This window comes from Bolinopsis microptera, chromosome 6 (genome assembly GCF_026151205.1).
Source record: "Bolinopsis microptera isolate Bmic1 chromosome 6, MBARI_Bmic_1.0, whole genome shotgun sequence".
NCBI classification, from domain to species: Eukaryota; Metazoa; Ctenophora; class Tentaculata; order Lobata; family Bolinopsidae; genus Bolinopsis; species Bolinopsis microptera.
The window spans coordinates 3,668,988-3,690,833 of record NC_087077.1 but is presented as its reverse complement, the minus strand read 5'-3'; the positions used below and the strand labels follow the sequence as shown (position 1 = coordinate 3,690,833).

The 21,846-nt window shown below is 37.3% G+C and overlaps 1 protein-coding gene across 2 annotated transcripts in view; it reads left to right on the top strand.

The window, feature by feature from the left end:
• The first annotated feature begins 10,689 nt into the window (after positions 1-10,689).
• The window catches only part of LOC134816536 (ATP-binding cassette sub-family A member 2-like), a 47,744-nt gene continuing 36,587 nt past the window's right edge, over positions 10,690-21,846 (top strand). Inside the window, exons 1-14 of one of the 2 annotated variants that reach the window (XM_063825423.1) lie at positions 10,696-10,842; positions 11,026-11,119; positions 11,562-11,682; positions 11,942-12,140; positions 12,263-12,331; positions 12,510-12,901; positions 13,047-13,206; positions 13,758-13,856; positions 14,598-14,699; positions 16,255-16,383; positions 16,543-16,650; positions 16,860-16,961; positions 17,151-17,268; positions 17,503-17,614. In XM_063825423.1, coding sequence (XP_063681493.1) covers positions 10,771-10,842; positions 11,026-11,119; positions 11,562-11,682; positions 11,942-12,140; positions 12,263-12,331; positions 12,510-12,901; positions 13,047-13,206; positions 13,758-13,856; positions 14,598-14,699; positions 16,255-16,383; positions 16,543-16,650; positions 16,860-16,961; positions 17,151-17,268; positions 17,503-17,614 — 1,877 coding nt within the window. In that variant the 5' untranslated portion in view covers positions 10,696-10,770. Of the gene's footprint in view, positions 10,843-11,025; positions 11,120-11,561; positions 11,683-11,941; positions 12,141-12,262; positions 12,332-12,509; positions 12,902-13,046; positions 13,207-13,757; positions 13,857-14,597; positions 14,700-16,254; positions 16,384-16,542; positions 16,651-16,859; positions 16,962-17,150; positions 17,269-17,502; positions 17,615-21,846 lie in introns of both variants that reach the window. The other variant, XM_063825424.1, reaches the window with a different exon arrangement.

Genomic DNA, 21,846 nt, shown 5'->3' with positions numbered 1-21,846 from the left:
AAACTTTTACAAATATTAGTATAAAAACATGTTATATCTTGGTCATTACTCCTGTACGTTGATTTAACTTTTAAAATCGATCGACTGGGTCAATAACGACCCACTCGGAAGTTGAACCACGACATTAATTATCAGTATCATGCTATTCCACCATTAAGAAAGACACTCGTAGGCCTAATTCCACGCAAACCACGGTGGCTGACAACTAGCCCTTCTGAGATCCAGGGCCATCTGAAGGGCCGTCATCACTCATCAAGAGCTGCGAGAATAACACGACTGCATACATGCCTGAAGTTGCGTCTTGAATATGGTGCGTGGACATCTGTAACGAAAGGACCGTGGCCGTGCCGCAAAAGAAAAGGAAATCGGCCCTCGTTCCTAACTTGCTAGATAATAGTCATGCTGTTGTTGTTGCTTATTACATTCTGTTACCTTTTTCTTCAATTTCGAATCTTGGTAAACGACCTGCTACAAGCCACCGCTTGAGACCCAGGGTCCCACGGTGATCAGATCATGTCACTCAAGAAAAATCCCCTGAACGAAGTATACGAGATATCCTGTAACCTTGGGTAAATACTGAAAGACGAGTGGTCAAATTGCATATTCTAATCCAACATGCCAATCTGTTTGACATTCCTAGAAAGTATGAGAATAACTAAACAACTGCTGCATTCAGATGGCTACATCTACAGCTCTGTAAAGAAGGACAAGGAAAAAGCCCCCCCCCCCCCCCCCCCCCCCCCCCCATTTGGCTGCCGGTGCTGCAACCTGCAATCTCTCAGACAACTACCTCGTTGTGGGTAACAACAACGAGGCAGCTTTCAAAACGAAAACAAGTATTACTTAATCGGCCTAGAGGGAGGGGAGTTTCCAAATGATTACGCTTGTGTACTTTTGACATAATAGCTATGTGGTGGGGGGGGGAGGGGGGGTAAAAATTGTCCAATAAGTAATTACGTAATATATGAACGGCCCCTAAGAAGTAAAGAAAGGAAGCTGCGAAGAGAGTAGATGCAGTCGTCTGAAATCTGAATCCAGCAGTTGTACACTGTACAGTTCTTGTTGGACGTTCTATGAATCGGGAAAAGATGGGCATGTTGTTTGCTGTCTCACGACATTACGGTCGTGTACTAACAGCTGATAAACTCACCTACCTATCAATCCAATTCTGCCCATTATTCGTCAGTGATTGGGTAACGTGATCTGCAGATCACCGTGAGACTCCAAATCTCAGGAGGGCTAGTGGTCAAACTGGTCATCCACCCGTGGTTTGCGTGGAATTAAGACCTACGAGTGTCTTTCTTAATGGTGGAATAGCATGATACTGATAATTAATGTCGTGGTTCAACTTCCGAGTGGGTCGTTACTGACCCAGTTGATCGATTTTAAAAGTAAAATCAGCGTACAGGAGTAATGACCAAGATATAACATGTTTTTATACTAATATTTGTAAAAGTTTGACAACATTATATTTAATTAATCAATTTTGTGGTCCTAGTGGGTCGCTAATGACCCATTTAACCGATTTTTCGCAGTTTATGATGATTATCACTTACTGAGAGGCGATTTTGCACTTATTATATCATGTTTTAGGCTGAATTCAAGAAGTTGCATGGACATATGTAGTAATAAGTAAGTACGCCGAGTGGGTCGTTAATGACCCAAATTCTTTATTTTTAAAAAGTTAGAGTCACACAGTATTGACCATATGGTTTTAACTTATGCTACAGTTTTTATTTTATCCTAACGTCTTTGTTTCAGAAGTTAAAGCCGAAAAACCGTGATGGGTCGTTTGCGACCCGGACGAGTGGGTCGTATGCGACCATAGCTGTATCTATTAAAGTAAACGAGATACAGATTAGCTTTTTTGGATATCTCATTTTTGCAGTGAAGTGACCTAGTGTGTTAAACGGCATCAAAATCGGCAAACTTTAAAACTCGTCGTCCCTAATGGGTTAAAGAAGTCAGCAGGTTCTGATTTAGGTACCCTGGTTTTCGGATCGCCATGTCTTCACAAGCAAGCTGTCTAATCTTCGTTGCCAAAAGGAATTTTGTTGCCAAAGGAATATTTTCGTCAAACTAGGATTTAAATGAGGTCCTTATTTCTTTATAACTCGTCACCGATAGGATCAGCATTGATGAGGTCCAATAATTCCTTCATAGCTCGTCACTGACAGGATCATTATCAAATATCAATGAGATCCAATGATTCCTTCATAGCTCGTCACTGACAGGGTCACCGATCACTATTAATAAGGTCTGATGATTTCTTCGTAAATAACGAGGTACAGTAATCTCTTACTGATACGTCAAGACAAAGTTAAGTAAATAACTATAAATATCCAAGCATTAGCTAACAAAGTAGCATCTGGTTCTAATTCCTTTACCAAGTTATCAGTAATGGATCTAAAATCTAAATGAATCTCTTCTGTAAACTGATTTTCTTGAAGCTGAAGGACTGATTCCCTCTCCAAGATGGGGGAATACTTGTTAAATTCTTGTAGGATTCATGAAGAGGGGAATTTCTCCACGGTATAAAGGGGAAATTCTCCACGCCATAGCTGGCATATTCCCAATACTCGACCAGCTCGTTCTCGACAGTGACTGCTCATTCATAAACATTAGTCTCCGGAATGCGACTTCATTGTAAGAGAGCTTGGAAGAGGGCAAATTCCCCCAGTAATGTTTGCTTTCACTAGTATTGTAATGCAAGAAATTTTGCAACACAATGCAACCAACGAAGTTGTAACTGAAAAGGTTTATATAATATGATTGTTGGATTATTAATAAAATACTGTTCTAGTGTTCTTACCTCTGACAGTTCCAGGGTGTGGAGACGTGGAATCCAAAAGACTTCCTGTATTTATATTTTCATATTGTGTGTAAATATTGTGTGAAGTATTATGACTCATTTAATTAATTTTAGTTTTAAAAGCTTACGATGTTAATTGACATCAAGATATCAACTTTTACAGGCAAAATTCATATGATTGTCGTTTTAAGGATGAAGGAATGTGTTTAGAGCTCTGAATCTGTGCTACTCTAATATAAATGGTAGGAAAAGGTTAACTTTAGTTGAAGTCTCATGTCTCTACGACCTTTAGTTCTGGCGCTACCAATCACGCAGCGGAGGCGGAGACGCGAGATCCGGTGCGCCTAAACCAAACGCCGTGGAGACTTGAGACTTTGACTAAAGTTAACCTTTTTCTACCATTACTATTAGACCCCAAACTGTTGGAGCACTAAAAGCACTCCTTCATGCCTAAATTGATGATATGAAGATTTTTACCTGTTAAAAATTGATGAAAAAAATGGGCGTGGCATGTGGGGGTGTTTCCGGTTGGAGTTGAAGCTTCAAAATTTTGTTGGTAGTTATTTGGCCTAAGGAACAACAGATAAGCCTATCGCCGTAATTATTGGATAATATTTTTGTTTTATGAACCGGGCTAGTGAGCTGTTATGTGACAAGGTCGGTAAAGTGCTGTTGGAACTTGGTGAAAAGCCAAAAATAGAAGCCAGCAGAATTGGTTTGAATAAACCTAAGGATAAGAAACAAGTGGCTGACAGACCTGTTAAGGTGACTTTGACGAGCTCCACAATCGTGCAGCAGATTTTGACTAGAGCAAGGCATCTCCGTAGCTCAGAACTATTCAGTAAAGTCTTTATCAGTCCAGATAGGTCTCCAGAGCAGGGACAAAAGGAAATCGCGGCATGTACGGAATCGCGATTTTCCCATTATTTGCGACAAATTTTATGTATAGTTTAAGGTATAGTCTGTTAAAATTCGCGGTATCGCGATTTTTGGCCAAAGTAATCGCGAAATCCTTTTGTCCCTGCTCCAGAGGAAGGTGCCGAACAGCAAAAGCTTGTTTTAGAACTCAAGAAGAGATCGAACGACGAGCCAGATAAGAGACACTTCATCAAAGGAGGCAAAGTGTGTAGTGTGGACAAAATTGTTGTTTGAAATGTGTTAAGACATAGTTTTCTTTAGATTTATGGATTCTTGGTTCGCTAAGATTTTAATTTTTTGATAAGCTTCTAAATCATAATCGTCTTTCAACACAAGACTGTCACTGTCAGTCTTCAAGAATTTTATTTTGATTTGTGTATTAAGCTGAAGTATTTAATCTTACTTCCAGGTAAGATAATTCCGTGTGGAGTATATTCTTAGAGTTATTTAGGTTTTAATTTTATATTAGCAGTTTTAGGTATATAATTATTGTATATTATTGTATCAGTAGTCAATGACTAGACAGGGTTATTGAAAATTACAAAGAATAAAATGGCGTCTGGACTTGGGACCATAGTACATTTCATTAATGCCCTCTGAAAACCATTCTGCTAGCTAAAAAATGATATTGTTAGGTAAAACGTACTGAAAATTAAAAATAAGATTAAAAATTGAAAACGAACTGAACTAACAAAAAGAATGACACGTCATGCTGAAATACATATTCCGAAGTAAGATTAATCCCAAATTTTCCCCAAATGTTAAAATACTTATCGACAAAGATTTCAAACCGTTTGCGCAAGGCAGCAATATTGAAACTTTGTCGTGCAACTGCAAGTTTACGAACTAAATTTTTACAATCCAAAATAAAACTGTTAAAAGAACTATTAATACGAGCTAAACGAACTAACTGACTGATAAATATACCATAAGACTGGCCTTTGGGAATATTCCCATCTAAAAAGGGATAATTAATGACATCAAAATTATAATCGTTCCTCTTGTCATAAAGTTTAACAAAAAATTTTCCTCTATAAATACTGATAGTAAGATCTAAAAAGTTAGTTTTTTTCGAAGTGAAGTATTAGTTTTATTAATAATCATGTCTCTGGAGGATATATTTCACTTAAAACTCGTTCTAATAGACCAAAATCATTTAAAGACAAAAGATCATCCTGATATCAATAAACATGCTTCAATTTAGCTAAATCTTCAATTTTGTTAGCTATATTTTATTGAGTAAACATTATATTAACCAATGAACAAAGCTGGTTCCCAATCAATCAAGAATCTATCGTCATCATTGTTATAACACGACCGCGAAAAAAAACCTGCCGCGTTAAAATAAAGTTAAAAAACTGCACGCATGTTTTTAGCCGCGCTTTCATCATTTTGAAAGTACCCAGTAAACCAATTTCTGGCTGGGCGTGTTACTAGAGGTGATCGCGTTTTCATAGCGAGTTCATGATCGCGCCCACGCTAAGGTTCATTGGGCTGACGGACAACTAAGAACCTGTAAATCGTACCTAGTTAACTAATTAACATGCTAGCTTGGGAAATCTAATCAGCTCCGACAACTAAGAACCTCTGGAGATACTTTAAACAGGGTGAGGTAGACAACTCCAGGATATTCACGCAGAATATTGCAGTCACCTGATATGATTTTATACAACTAAGACAGTTTTTCCCATATAGGGGACCCTGTGAACTAAAAGGCTAGTCAGTGGATGCGATCGTCAGATAGGCTGACCATCTACTATAAGGGCGATCAACAGCTTAAATTATGAATTAATGCAAAAGTGAGGAGAAGGGAAATAAACCAACTAAGCACACCGTTTTACAATAAACCCCCCCCCCCCCCCTATATACCCCTCCCCCTCCCCCCATGATCAGCCCACACGTACGTCAACTCAGGAAATTTGTCACATTTTTGTCAGGTATTTCGTTGCTAAATTGGTTCATAATATCATTTTGCACGAGTCTAAATCAAATAAACTCGTCCAACTTCCGGCCAGGAAAATTGAATTATAGATATAGGGTAGAGTTCATAGCTGTACATTAAGAAGTTAACATGATCTTTAACATTTAAGATTCATATCTGCTCGACTCGTAGTACTAGTATAAAGTAAATCCTTGCACTTTTGATTTAAATTTACAAGTCAATAGACATTTTTTCCTCGCGCCGGACAATCAATCAAATTTAAATTGAATCACAGTGCTGGCAAGCACGACCGCCGCCCTTATATCACAGTGCTGGCAAGCATGATCATCAACATTACACTCATCATACTATAATTACCCCCTTTACTGTTTTCAGGCATTAAGACTCACCGAAAGTAATTCAGCAGGTATAAAATTTGCGCGAAAAAAGCACGCGCGGCGAACAAGCGCCGTGTAGCATTTTTATCTTATTCACATTTTTAAACAACTTTTGGTACCATACCAAATTTATCGATCAAATCGGCATTTACAATCTAAGATCACAATCAATTGACGATGTCAATCCTTCATATTCACGGCTCTAGCTCGAATAGTTGTAGCCGTAGTATATGGTATTGGCCATTGTTAATGGTTTGGACCGGCAGGCGCTACTTTGTACATTGTAGCACTAGCTGTGATCCATGATCGGGTAATATTTTGAGAAAAAAGCGGCGCGCGCTACTTCGAAGAAATTTAGACGAGTAACATCCGTCAATATATATAGGGTATTAAATTATTAAATTTAAAACGTGCACCGACGCGAGTTGGACTTGTTGAAAATACTTATTCATAATTAAATTGGACATGGAACAACAATTGACAAACATTTTACGTTTTTCTTAAAGTGGAAGTGGAAAAATGTCCAAAGTGCAAATTTATTATTATTTACCAAAATGCTAGTAGTAGTATCATGAAGATTGTATTGTCATTTTATAATAGTCCCGGTAAAATATATAGTTGTCCATTTGCATGGGATTGATAATGGACTAGCCTGGCGCGCGTTATACTTTGTAGCACTTGCCTCGAGAAGAAAGCGTTGTAAGATTATAATTGACGGATGTTACTCGTATAAATTTCTTCGAAGTAGCGCGCGCTGCTTTCTTTTCGAAATGGCCCGGCAAGTGCTACTAAGTAGCGCGCGCCGGGCCAGATCATTAACAATGGTTAAAATTGTAACCTACCAAGACGCACGCCAAGTTGGACTCGTTGAAACAAATATTTTACGATCATCGAGTATCGCCGGCCCGTTAAAGAAAGCGGCGCACGCCGCTACTTCGAAGAAATTTAGACGAGTATAAAGTATATAATACCAATAATAGTTACGATAACAGATGTGTTTGTACTTGTCAGTTATTTATATTTATTACTTAATTTAAAAACCAAATAAAACTACAGTCGAATTTATAAAAATGTGGTTTTTAAAGAAATACATTATATTACCTTACCTGGGGACCTCAGGCTATTATGTTCACAATAGAGATTAGGCGGAATGACAGGCTGAGCGCGGCCCAGTAATATATTACCTTGTCATACGTTGTATGACCCACCGGGCACGAGTGCGCGGGCCGGCTCCCCCTGTATCGTAGAAACTCTACACTATAGTGAAGCGCTGTATTACCCCAATTACCCCAATTAGAAGACCGTTTGTATAACATCATAACCACCATTCATCATTGACAATAGTTTGTATGTTTTTGGAAGCTAAGAGCAGCCGTACTTATCTATAATTGTAAATTTAATTTTTTTACACTTCCTCAGCGAGAGTGTTATAATTAGTTGGTAGTGAAAATCCAGAATTTCTGTAAAACAAGTCAGAAAATTGAAATATCTATACACAATGTCAATTTTGCACTTTGCCCCACGTCGCCATCTGTGGCGCAGAGGAGCGCGTGTGCGCGGCCCACACAGCGAGACAAGTAAAATTAGTAACTGTCACAATGCACAAGCAGTGCTCCAAAACTACATTAACTTTGCTTAAGTGTTTGAAAAAGTTTAGTTGCGTAAGTCCGTATACAATTATCAATTACAACAGTTTCTGTGACTTTATTTTACCCTCCTTTGTGCCAATTCTGTTGTTAATACGTCCACCATTTGGTCCGCTTTATAAATGCTACTATCCAATTTCTAACGATAAATCATTGTGAACATGTCCATGACGATTATTATGCAGCCGGCGCGGCACAAGTAAGATTTTCATTATTGAATAATGATTCATCCTACTCAGCCGATTAGCATGAAAAATTTTAATTAAGTGGGGCGGACATAAACGCACGCGCTACAAATTTACTTAGTATAAAACCAAGTTCAATTTGTTTAAAATTGAAAAAAATCTAATACACAATGCCTCGTAAAATTTTGTATCACGTGGTGACCCCCACGGTCGCTTCACTACTTCGACGCTAGAGGGGGAGCCGCGCACTTCGTGCGCGGCGGGTCATACAACGTATGACAAGTAAAATTTTAGTAAGTTCATGCATGCAGCAAGCAAGTGTCCCAAAACATAAATTTTACTTTGCTTCAATTGTTTTGAAAAAGGTTTAGTTGCTAAGTCCCTCATAAAATTTCAATTTTACAACTTTCCTTGTGAACTTTTTTACCACAATCCGTTTGTGCACAATCTTTTGGTAATACGTCTTTCACCCCTGGTGGTATGGGGTCCGCTCCCACTATATAAATCGCTCTACCAAATTTCAAGAAAATTCTTGTGAAAAGGCCCTGAGCTTGAGGGTTTAAAAGCAGTCTAATCAGATGTATTTTTGGACGCTGATTCCGAATCATCCCTCATGACGTACGGTAAAAATGCTTCCCTGGAGAGTTATGGGCAAAAAACTATTTTGGTCACATAAAAGGCTAGTAAAACACGAATTCGATTGTTCAGGGCTCAGGTTAGGGTTGGGCGAGTTGTGGTTAGGGTTGTGGATCTACTTCTAGCTTCAGGTTATGGTTAGTGTTAGAGTTGGGATTAGGGTTTATGTTCGGCTGCAAAACCATAAAAACCAAAGTCACGTGATAATGTTTAGGTGAGCGAATTAGTTAGAGCCCCTGGGGGAAATACACAAAAAACTCTCTCAATTTGGTCGAAGCAGGATGGTTTTTACAGTCATCCGTGTCAGTTGTCACCGATCTGTAATCGGTTATATGATAATCTTACTATATAAAGCGAGACTCCCAAAATTTGTGTGTAATTATTTTTTTAACAAAGTAGGAGTAGTGAATTCTAGGCCACCAAGAAAACAACAATTCAAGAAAACAACAATTTTATTTAGTATCAATTGAAGCAGATAAAAATGTATTTTATATACAGGGTGGGCCAAAAGTCAGTGTGCAAACGTTGGGTCTTATACCTCCGCCGTGTTTTATATTTGAGGGTTGTTGCTTTGCAGATGGTTTACTGTACCTACTGGTTCGAGGATTCCGTCACCAAAATTTGAAAATTCGAATATTTTAGACCACGCCCATTCAATATTAAAACACTTATATTGTTCTCCCCGAACATGCTAGATGTCTAATTTTTTCAGAGACAGTAGATTATTAAATGTTGCATATGATCTGAAAATATGAGGCAAAACGGATTAGAAATGACGAAGTTATCAAGCATTTTCTGTATCTCGTTAACAAAATTGACTGGGTGATTATGTGACACCGCGACACGACACCTTAATTGGGCAGCCTTCACGATTCCCATAATGTTTAACGGGGTGGTTAACGGGGTCACCTAATCACGTGATTAGGTAAACCAATCACCTGATCACACGTAATGAATAACCTCGTTAAGGTTCATATCTCGGTCATCTGAGAAGCTAGAACTCTCATTTTTTCAGGGCAAACGTAATTTAGATGGCCAAACACAATTCAATAAAATTTGGCTCGATCCGACTATCCAAACTATCAAATAAATGCGAAAATGAACCTTCTTTTGAAAAAAATGAACACAAATATGTTTCGATTTGACAAATTTCTCGAACCAGTGGTGGTAGTAAGTCATACCAGAACAAATTATTTCTATTGGGCACTCAGTGACTGAGCTATTATGGCCAACGTTTGCACACTGACTTTTGGCCCACCCTGTATATAATATAACTAGTACAAACTTTAGACCGTATATCTTAGGGGACTTGGAGTAGCAAGAGAGAGTATAGTATATAAACCTTTAACAAAAATATGTCAAAATGAATCCATCGTGATACAGGATCGGAGAGTGCAGACCAAAAAGTCTATGCACCCACCTGCACCCTTGCCTCCTGAATTCTTGGTTGGATAGACATTTATGCAAACTTGGTCGTTTACACACTGATATAATCCCAATCAATTTAAATGCTCATGAATTTTGATGGGCATGAACAAGTTAGATACAAGTTAAAATCTAGCTTTTGCTCAACACAAAAAGCAGATGCTTTACATCTGCAATAACCACAAATAGATGAGTCATACCCAAGTTCCTACCAACTGCCGCCCCCCTAGCCCCCCCCCCCCCTGTCTACGTGCCCGTTAGCCACCCACTCGGACCACCTCATTAAATTGAGAAAATTTATTGTTATCGAACTTAAGGCTGATTTTATAAACAGTACTAGTATGAAAACATGTTAAATTCATCTTTTTAAAATCGGTAAACTGGGTCAATTGTTCCACCACCATGGAAGGCAACGTTATATTTATCAGCTTGGTTATGATGTGACAGTTCTTTGTACTGTAGTTGTTTGAGATCTAGGTTTCATGAGACTTATTGATAATAAGTTATTTGGACAAAAGCTTTGATGTATTTTTGGTTTAGAAACGTTCCCTTTTCTTGTTTGATCTTAACAATATTACTGCATATTTCAATAACAGTAGAAGAGGTATTAAAATTATACAATTTCTTAATGGGGCAAGTGTTATATAAAGGGTTTCCTTGATGATTAAAATGGGCAGTCTAAAATAGCCACCTTCTGGCTAGCCTAATACGCAATATGTATTTGAACAATTGCTTTTATGCTCATTTTATAATTTCAGTTTATTAGTATTTCAACATGGATTATTCATGACAAAGACACCAGACAATCTCCTCTAAAAAAGCCAGCATCATGACAAACAGATTTTTTCAACAGCTGAAAGTTCTACTTTGGAAAAACTATAAACTGAAAACTCGCAGACCTGTCAGTAAATGATTTAAATTAAACCTCTTTTAGTGTTTCAATACGGTTTTTATGCTTTTAGCTGATAATTGGCTGCATTCATTGGGAGGAAATAAACTGAAAACATGTCACAATTTTGAGAATTTGGTTATCGAGATATTATTAAAATCAGTATCAATGTCTGTTAAAAATCTATATTTTCAGGTTTTATTTGTCATAGAAATTTTTATTCCAATTGTGCTATGCTTCATTCTTGGGCAAGTAAGAAGAACGAAACCACCATCAGTGATGACTTCAAGTGAGCAGTTTTTTGAATGGTGCCTAAAGTTTATCAACCATAAGAATAAAAATGACAAAAAATCTAAGCACGCCACTCCATCTTTTTATCTATTGTCACCATAAAGTGAGAACGTTTTGAGTTAGGAACTCCAAAATTTCCAGACGCATTTGTTTTGATAATTGAAGTGCTGTCCTAAAGTTTCAAGTTTACTGTTTACAACTAAGCCGAGTTGTGACCTTTTTAAGATCTTGTGGATACGTGATCTCAGCACTTAATTAGTGATTTCGTCACCCAATCAATGGCCTCATTGGTTGGAACCTGCTCATAGGACAACAACCGAAGCACTATAAATTAGTTAAATATAAACAAATAAATATTTAACAAACTTGAACGTGAAAAGTCTAACATTTTCCTATTTAACAGCATTATTCCTCATTATAATGTTCAACTATAATTTCAGGTTATCATTATGCTACTGGAATGCCGTCAGCTGGTCTGATTCCTTTCATACAAGGACTACCTGTAGTTGGATGTTGGGACTACGAGCATTTCAATGTCGAATATTATCCTTTTCCAAAATGGTTTGTTTAAACAAATTCAGTTGAATTCAGTTGAAAAATTCAGTTGAATTAAAATTAGAGTTAGATTCAAATTTACACAGTTGGAAACAGTACAACTACATGCATCTTGCTATTAAAGTAAGTTTCACCTCACAGGAAAGCTACCAAAACATATTATATGATCATGACATATTGACATTACCAAAGTTTCACAATTACACTACCTTTATTTTGATCATTTTGATAAAAATGCTTGCATCTTTAATGTTATGAATTTCAGGTTTCAAGAATTGCCTAATATTGAAAAAGCATTCAGAAAAGTTGCAGCCTGGCCTCTTGTTCATAATGAGACAATGAGAACTGCATTTCAAGAATTTGCGATGAATAATCTTTCCCTAAGTAACAAAGAAGCGACTGCTTTAACAGTATCCACTGTAAACCTGACATCTGCATTCTCATCTGATATTTTTGATGTCGATGTAAACATTTTCAGTTTTCCATAGTTGGGTTCAAATTCAGTCCATCTTGCAAGTTTTCTACATTGTTTGAAACTTTAATATTTGTTGATATAATATGAAGATAGTACCATTTTGTTTTTCAGGGTGTTACATCAGAACTTGGCGAATCTAATACAGGAGATCTGCTTCTCTATATTATTGACTCGGATATTGTAAGTTGAACTATAATACTAGGCTATTGTAAAGCTCTTAATTTATGATCATTCGTAGATTTTAAATTTTTGGCACAATAACCATCAGAAATAAGACATTATCTATGTCAAACTTTATTTATTTACCCACTTATAAGGATTCCCGTCGAACTAATAATAATAACATGTCGCTCTTCAGGATTCAATATTCGGACTGATCCTAAATGCGAGAGCCTGCAAAGGCACTTTGGAAAGTATGATGGACTTTCCACAAAAAGTTCCACATAAACTCACAACTGAGGAGATGGCAAACGTGAATAAAGCAATTTGTGATATGGGTCCAACCGAAGAGATAACTTTCAATTATTTCACAAAACCTGATCAGACTGAAATTCAATCTGAAGTTGCCACGCTGACCAGCCTTGTAAAACAATCCTTTTATCCCATCCCTATTGGAGCTAGTGCTCCCGTGATTGAGATTTATCAGAGGTCACTCAAACTTGAGTACAGAGCTTTAAGGACTACGCTGGCGTTGATAAAGTACTATATATGTCCTACCCTTAAAAACGACATGGATAAATTCTTCATCAAGTATGTCGTTACTGTTTTAATAAACACGCTTTGTTTTCTTTTTTTCTATCTGAAATACTTTCCTGTAGTAATAAAATCTGGCTTATTGCCATCCTTTTTAAACATTGTCCGCTGAACAATACTAGACCCGTGCCAACTTCTGCAGCTTGGAGAAGGACATGGACTTGTACGAGGCAGAGAAACAGGATTACCAGACGACCCCACCCCTCTACCCACCAGAGGACCCAGATGTTAAACTCCAGTCCCCCCTACAACCTCACCGCAGAAGCGCTGACCAAAACATCTTCAATCATAACAAGGGAGAGGTTAGTAGCTTAATAGCAGCTGTTGTCATCATCGTTCAATTGTTTCACATTTGGCTATGAAAGGGTTAAAGGTTGTTTAGTGCGAAATTTCTCAATCAATTCAAATTTAAACGTTGTGGGTAGGTACTAGGTAGTGTAATATTTATACACGCTATAATATACGCTTCAGCTGAAGTCATGGGATGTTTAGATACAGTTCCTAATTTGTGCGCTCGCAGTGACATTATAATATCTATGATACAATTTCTTATTTTGCTAATGTGGCCACTTACTAGTTAGGGAAAATGTGATCCTTGGAGCCTTCCTTAAGCTTACATAGCAGCTGTGAGAAAATACATTGAGGGGTATAATCCTATTTTTGATTTGCTGCTTTGATTGGGTATATTATTAATTAATGCTGGGGTATTTAAACTAAAACGTAAATAATGCTTACGATTAGATCAGAAGATTTGGGAGAAAATTACGGAAATCCAAAGTGCAGGTTTGAATCAGCTTCCTCTCTAAAAGATCACAATCCCTCTAAGCTAACTTTTCCTCACATCCGTTTTCAGCATCTCGACCCTTACAAGACTAAGCGAGAAATTAGAGACAAGCAAGGAACTCTAGATCAAATGAACCCGCTCTCTAAAAACGACCCCGCCCGTGCCAATGTAAGAAAGTGTTCTAGAGAGCGTTTCAGAATGTGTCTAAGTGTATAAAAGCATCCTTTTACAGCATTCGTTTACAGCATTTGTTGCAGTTTAATCTCGTGTGCAAGTGTTCGATTGAATTGCCCCAATTTCCCTCCTAAACCTAAACCCTCAATTCGATTATGCACCTGCGCTGTGTGTATGTTAAGTTAAATTTATTATCATTTATTTATTTTAATAAATAAATAATAATAATGGCTGTTTTTTTTCACGGTTGCTCTCAAAAATAAAAATATATCCGCATGCTCATTATATGTTTTTTTCTTTCTCTTCTTTTTTCTAGGTGGTCGACTTTTTGTCTGTCATCATCCTTTGTATTACGTGCTGCCTTTATGAGTCTATAAATAATCAGTGATATTCTGCGACCTAACCTACATTCTGCCACCTAACCCAGTATTAACCCTACATCTTTACTGAAAATGGAGTGCAGGTCAAAACGTATTCCTCTAATCATCATGACATTCACTAGAAGCGGGTCAGATAAAATCTGAATAGCGGATGTTATAATCAGTCACCATCATTTTACAGTATGGGGTTACAGTATGGGGTTTACGAAAATAAGGAAGCAGATTTGAAGCAGCTAATACATAATGGATCGGGTTAATTGATGCGACCTAAAGGCTAAAAGAGAGTTTGTGATCTCTGAAAAGTAAAATATTCCTCACAAATCTAACGTTTCTTTTCAGCAAAAATTTTTTTCAGCATCCCAACCAGTACTTAACTAAACGGGAAATAACGGACAGGCAAGGCGATAGTTCTGTAAATGAAATGAACCCACTCTCTGAAAAACATTCATCACGTAACGTAAGAAGTTCTTTTTTCAGGATATGTCAGTGTATGACATTCTTCTTTTGTTTGTTGGGGACTTCTAATATTTGCATAAAAAGCACGAAAGGATCTTAGACACTTTTGCCCTCAGTATTTCACTATTTTGGATTGAACAAGCTCCATGGCATATTGATTATTGTGATGTAAAGGGGTAGAAATATCAATCACCTGGTTTAAAGATATTTTGTTTGTGTGATTAGTGAGGAAAGGTATTCTCAAGGCTGCTACACCCCTGGTGAAGAGGGTGTACAGTTCAACTCCAACCCTCCACTGCATGATCGACCATCTTTATATTATATAATATAAAATTTCATAATTAGCTTTTTAATCATCATTCATTTTCAGTTGTCATTACTTATTATCATCACCAATTATCATCACCAATTATCATCACTAATTGTAATCACTAATTATAATCACTAATTATAATCACTAATTATAATCACTAATTATAATCACTAATTATCATTCACCCCCGCATTATCACCCTCATCTAGGTTCACTACGTTACAAATGATAGTTTATTAAAGTACAGCACTGACGAAGACAGGGTTCGTGTAATGGACGAACTTCTGGTAAGAATTATAAAATTGCGAAATTAATGGTGAACATTATGACGGTAGGTGAACTACACATTGATCTCGGTTTGGTATATTACATTTTCACTCTGGGGCAATTAACGGGCAAGATATGTAGGAACTAGGAAGTAGTTAGTGGGCATAGTGTAAGATATGCCCCCTCAATTTGGATGAGCTGGCAACATAACACCATGGCTATGTTATGGTGATATCTAAAAGAGCTGCAAATGATAATATTTAGACGGTGTAATTTAGCTTTCCTTCTCTCAGATAGATTTAAGGAGCGAGTCAGACAATTCACATCCAAACCAAACAGACATACGAACAGACAAACAACCAAATTTACGGACAGTACTAAATCCGAAACACAAGCGACAAGCAAACATAATACTCGACAAATCCCGTCCCGACCAATACTACAAAGTTTTGTTCAACTTTGGTATTCCTCCTGTACTCCCGGAGACTGAAATAGTTCAAAGTAATGGTACTCACAAAGTTGAGCAAACAAACAACCTTACTTATCAGTCAGATTCACGTAATCAGTCAGATTCACGTAGTCAGTCAGTGAGGTCCCCGGTAAGGAACAGATTTCAAACCTTTGGTTTTCTCACCACGTCGGTTGCATGTCCGGTGTTAGGATTGTGATAATATAAGAATATTTGGTGTTTATTTGTTGCATGTGCTGCCAACGCTGAAGCTGTGCTGCTGAAATTGTTGCTAATTCAAATACATACTGTTTTGTTTAATACGACTTCACGTGCATGTCTGTTCAAAACTTTTACTCTCTATCTCTTCGCAAGTTTATATTATGTACCTTTCTGTTTTGAATTTAAATCATGATTAAGCGCTTTTTACTACAAATTTAAAAAAATGACACTTCTAGGGTAAACAAAAATATAATTTTGCATGCCTATAAGAAAACTGTGAATACTTACAAATGCTCCCAAATATAGGTCAAGAAATCACTTGAATCGAACCCAAATGAGATCTCAGTGATTGAGAGTGAGATTTGGTATACGCTCACCCAGGGTAGGATTTACTACTCCCCCAAGACTCCCCTTGTTGAGGACATCATATCACATGTTAGATCACGTTCCTGCTTTTACATTTTTACCTTCACTTTTGGTATTTACTTACTATTTTCCCGGGCCAAATTTATGGAAGAGATTGCTAATAAAATTCTTATTCTCATCATTTATGACCTCATGACCCGATTACTTTAATAATCCGAACCGTTTCAGGCAAATGCGACTTTTAAGAAAATGGCAGATCTTGTTAATGGGACATCTAATCTTGAGAAGAAAATAGAAAACCTAATGGTAGAAATGGATGATCCTGCGAAAAGCATGGTAAGGATATCTAATATAATAGGAATACTGAAAGTCTAGAGCGTATACAATTTTAATTTTTATTTATTGAAGATAAGAAAGTTACTTGAACTTGGCTTTCTGATTATATATTCGTCTGTCTCCTACCGCGACCGTTAAAGAGACATGCCGTGTTGTCTCCTGCCGTTAAAGAGACATGTTCTCTCCTACTAATCGTACTTATCCTGCAGTTTATCACAACTGGTATCAACGCTCTGATAAAGTATATGGGACTCCCTCCGACTGACAATGCCACCGCTGTTCTTGAGGATGTTTCTAATGTTTTAAAACAGGTACGAAATAGTCAAATATAATACGAATTGACTTGTCCTTAGCAAATGAGTAAATAAAAGATAACGTGATAAAACTCTTCAGACTCTAGTCTGTAAACATCATAATATCGGGTGATTTAATAATACAAATTTGAGGATAATTTACAGTTGTATCTCAAAATATAAATCTCATAACTAATTTTCTCACAGCTGATAACACTGCCTGAGTCGTTCTCCTTGGACCGCTTCACCGGGTTTGATACTGAGAGAGAGATGGAACTAGCGGGGGTTGCAGCTGAGAAATCTAATGATACTTGGTTGTGGGCAGGTACTATAATTATTAATTGTCACGTGACTTTGTGTAGTTGAGAGACTGAGTTGGGTTGTAAATTGAATACGACTAAAAGCAGTTTCGGGCTCTAAAGAGTATTTTTTATAGGACTCCTAAAACTCTTCTGATTTACTTTTAGTGTGGCATGTCGCCAATGTAGTTAATTTCGGGACTTATTATTTTCTTGAGAATTTATCAAGAAAGTCAGTAACTTGAATGCTCCTATCGCAGGGGTAACATTCGAGGACTTGGCGGACAACATAACAGAGTTGCCGGATAACATTCGATACAAGATACGGATGAAGACTGGATACATGCCTCCTCTTCAGAATATCAGATACACGTAATGCTCCTCTGTTTTATATTAAAGTCATTATTGTAACGGTATATTAAAAAGCCCGCGATCACAGGGTGGAAGGTAATAGTACTCTTTGGTAGGCATAAGTCAGTTTTTATCGTATCAAAAAATATCCGACACGACCGAAAATACAGCCGGTTAATATGTAGCTCGCACTGAACGAAACAACAACAAACCCGTTCAAAATGCCGTTCCTACAATCATTGCACGTACACGTATGGTTATTATGCTTCATATTTCTCATATAGAACGTGGGCGGTCGTACATACAAAGAGAATCATTAATTTTATATTATAGTAACATCTGTTGGGTTCGCTTAAAGCACAAGAAAACTGAATATTTGAGAAGAGTATTTCAAAAAATATTGACAGATTGATTGATATATGTTCAAAATTTATAATATAAAAATGGAACAAACGTCCTCTGACATAGTATGGGTTAAATATTTAAAACTTATTACTGTAGGTATAGAAGCTGCAGTAGATACTCGTTTATAAATGTTCACCTTTCAGTATCTGATATTCGTTATGGGTCAAAACCATAATTTTAGGCGACAAACAAAATATGGCATTAGAGCATTAGTTATGGCTTAGAAATATCCAAGTGTATTAATTATATTAAATAATCAGGAGAGAAAGCTAATAAGAAACTTACTAAATAATATACTAAATAGTAAATAAGAAACAGTATTCAGCAATTATCAAATTAAAAACTGTGATATATGACTTTAATTGGAATCATAGCTTAGCCAAGTTATCACAACCAAGAATTGGTTGTCATGCAAAATTAAAGATTGTTAATGTTAATTTGAACATTGTTTTTGTTATTTCCACATAATTAAGTAGCTTAGTGCAGTGTCTATCAGCTGATAATCAGTCTTGTGTTTATAGCTCGGATCCGTAGCGACTGGTCCTGTAAATCTGCAAGGAGAAATGTTTAGAATAGCATTCTTTACAAACCATTGAAATGCACTCAGACAATGTGTGAGCTAAATTAAGATGTTTGCTTAACATATTAAGATGTTTGCTTAACAAGGGGCTAGTACTATTAGTACTATATTATCTAAACGGTATAAAGTTCCATACATACCTAGAATCATTCTGACTTAGAGGTGCAATGATGTTTCTGCAGGTGAGCAATCAAGCCATCATCTATGACGTGCCCTTCAAACTCAGCTAGAAGTTCCCATCGTCCCCTCAAATCTTTGATGAGATCAGTTGTAACTTCCTGAAATACCCCTGTTAAATGGCGCTTGATATATCTGAAACAACTCTCTGAGTCTGTAAATCAAAATGTATTTAGATTTTTAACATCCAATTAAAAAACAATGTAAATCGGTGCTCTCATGTTCGTTAAAATAAGGTGCTTTAAAACACCCGATCCAATTATTTGAACTGACGTTAACATTAGTTTTCAAGTTATTTCATTATCAAAGAAATCAGAAGACCGAAGGATAGCCCAGCGGTTATGACAACCATCAGTTTCCTCTTCCTCAGTAGTTGTTTGTGTCTCGGCCTCGGTGCCACAGTGATGTTTAATGAGGTGAGCTAAAAGGGCCTCGTCTATTTGATGTCCAATAAACTCGGCAAGCAGTTCCCAAATGTCCCTCAAGTCTTGTAGTAGTTCCGTTTCGATTTCCTGAAATTATGCGAGTATAATAATTAAGTTGATATAATATCTAACCTTACAATTGTCGTCACAAACCTTGGCATTTACTATTGTTGTTGATAATTAAAGAAAAGTTTTCAAAAATAATTGTTAAAGAATTTAAAGATCTTATCACCACGTTTCTTAAACGTTATCCTCACTTGGTTATAGAAATCAGTTAGACGTAGAACTGCCCAGCGGTTGTTGCAACCCCCCTCAGATTCTTCTGTTGGTTCAGCAGTAGTAGGAATAGCAGTGGTAGGTTGTTGTGTGTGGGCGGGACAAGTCAAGCTTAACTTTACAATATTCCCATGTTTTTCAGTATCATCCGACAGTAGTGTCTCCCACGAGAGATGGATATCATCTTTAAGTGATTCTTCATAGGTGGAACAGATCCCCGACTTGTACATCTCAGCTACCTCTTGGTTGGTCAGTTCTCGTTTCAGGATATTCAGTTTTGTCATTTCACCTCCGAATGAATATGATGAACCAGCAAAAGAAGCCTCCATCTTGTAGGTTGCATGATATTGTCCAAATACAATAGAACCGGTTGTTACTGAGAATTTCTGGCCAGAAGGTGTGGTGCTAGTCCCTATCTCCACACCATCATAATATAGTTTCTTTTTGCCGCTGCTATATGTCCAAGTAAGACAAACATGGTACCACTGTGAATGTACCGGTGTCTGGCTGTGCGGAGTGTTGCCGCCCGTGAGAAAAGTCCATACCAGGTTATCACAGATATTGATAGAGTCATGTTGAGCATTGGTATTGTAGTGTATCCACATTCCATAACGAGATGTGGGACTCAGTTGTTTGATCCAGGAGCAGATCGACAGCTCCTCCTCCAGGGGTGACATGTCCGGGGATATCATAATGTAGCTTGTTGTATCGTCTCCAAACTTTAGAGCGATGTGTGGTTTGTCACCGAGCACAGACGTCAGGAAGGGAAGCAAGAGGAGGGAGATATTGTACGCAAACATTTTGTTGGTATTTGGTGGACGGTGGTGGTTACTTGAATCGGTCAGGAAGATTTCAGACTTGTTTCCTTGAGAATTTGCTGACGTTATAAGATTTCTTAAGATACTTTCTCTTATCATGTGATGTGTGAGTTACTTATATTAATCACCCTCTAACTATGGACATTGCCCACATTTACCCCCCGAAATCATGTCTTTGGCTTCATTAAATTAATTTTACCATGAAAACAGTGATATTATCAACAACAAAAAGTGTAAAGACTTTTTGTTGACGGATTTTGTGCCGGTTGACCAGGATTTTACTTAAACCACAAAATGGATAATAACACCATGTCCACAATTACAAAGTACACCTTGATCATTCTAGTGTGGAAATCAGCAAGAAAAACACAAAATCAAGTATCAACAGCCAGATTTGATATATTCGCTCATGCGTGAAGGTTACTTTGGTAAATTACCTATTTTTGCCACTTTTCACTTTTTCCAAGACTAAGTGCCTTTTTTGTAAGTTGTATAGAAATGTGGCCTCTGCAGTTATTTTAAGCTAAAATTCAAGTCTTCGCTGACCCGATCAGCAATTAGCTGGAGAATGATCCAGGTTCGGCAGATATTGGAAATGAAACCAGACCGGATTGGATAAAAGTAAGCCGGGTCAGTGAACAGACCGGATGTCTGATCTGCTACTAGTTGGCCTCCTAGTTTGTAGACAACATAATAAATTAATAACAGAATAATAAAATTAAAGTTGTATTTAAATATTACGTTTTACAAGATAGATGTAGTTAGATCTGAACGTAAAATTTATAAGCGTGTATATTAAATATAGTGGTATAGTGGCTAAACTGTTACATTCTTATAAAGCAGATCATCTCTCAATTCAAGACAAACAATGTCTGCTGATAAAAAACAACAACACTACGTCCTAATCCGTGTAAAAGTAACAAGTGACAGCACGATGCCGTTGAAAGACCAGTCACTGCCCACTGGTTACTGACTACCAGTTAGTGACAGTTAAAAGTGAGCTCTCCACCAAATGCTCCGCTTTATAAACGCGTGCACTAATTACAGTATCAGACGATAGTTATCAGGTTTTGAGTTTTGGGAGTTATTTTAAAATTCTGGTCCCCGATAAATTGTTATTTTTAGTGATACCGATAGCGGTGATCAAGGTCTGCAGTATATTATATATTACTCAGAGCCATGTATTATTTTTATCTGATATACGGACTAACTCAGAATATTTAAACTAATTGAATTGGTTCGTCATCGTGTTGGTCTCGCGACCAACACGGCCGAACCGACAAAGTGTTTGTCGATCTTCCTTAGTGGGAACTTTATAATTACGGTGCAGACCTCCTAATAACAAGTAGCATTCGAAAGTCGAAACAGCCTCCCATTTTGGTTTTGACTGACCGAGTAGAAGAAAAAATAAAATCCTCTCCATTTAAAGTCAGCCACCCCGACGCGACCACTCCGTCAAAATAATATAGTTTACAAGAGACTGTGGGAAAGAGTGAACCTGTGACGGTATCACAGCTAGTGTACCTGCATGTGTACCAGCATAATAAGTTCCAGTTCGGGTATCGTCTTGAA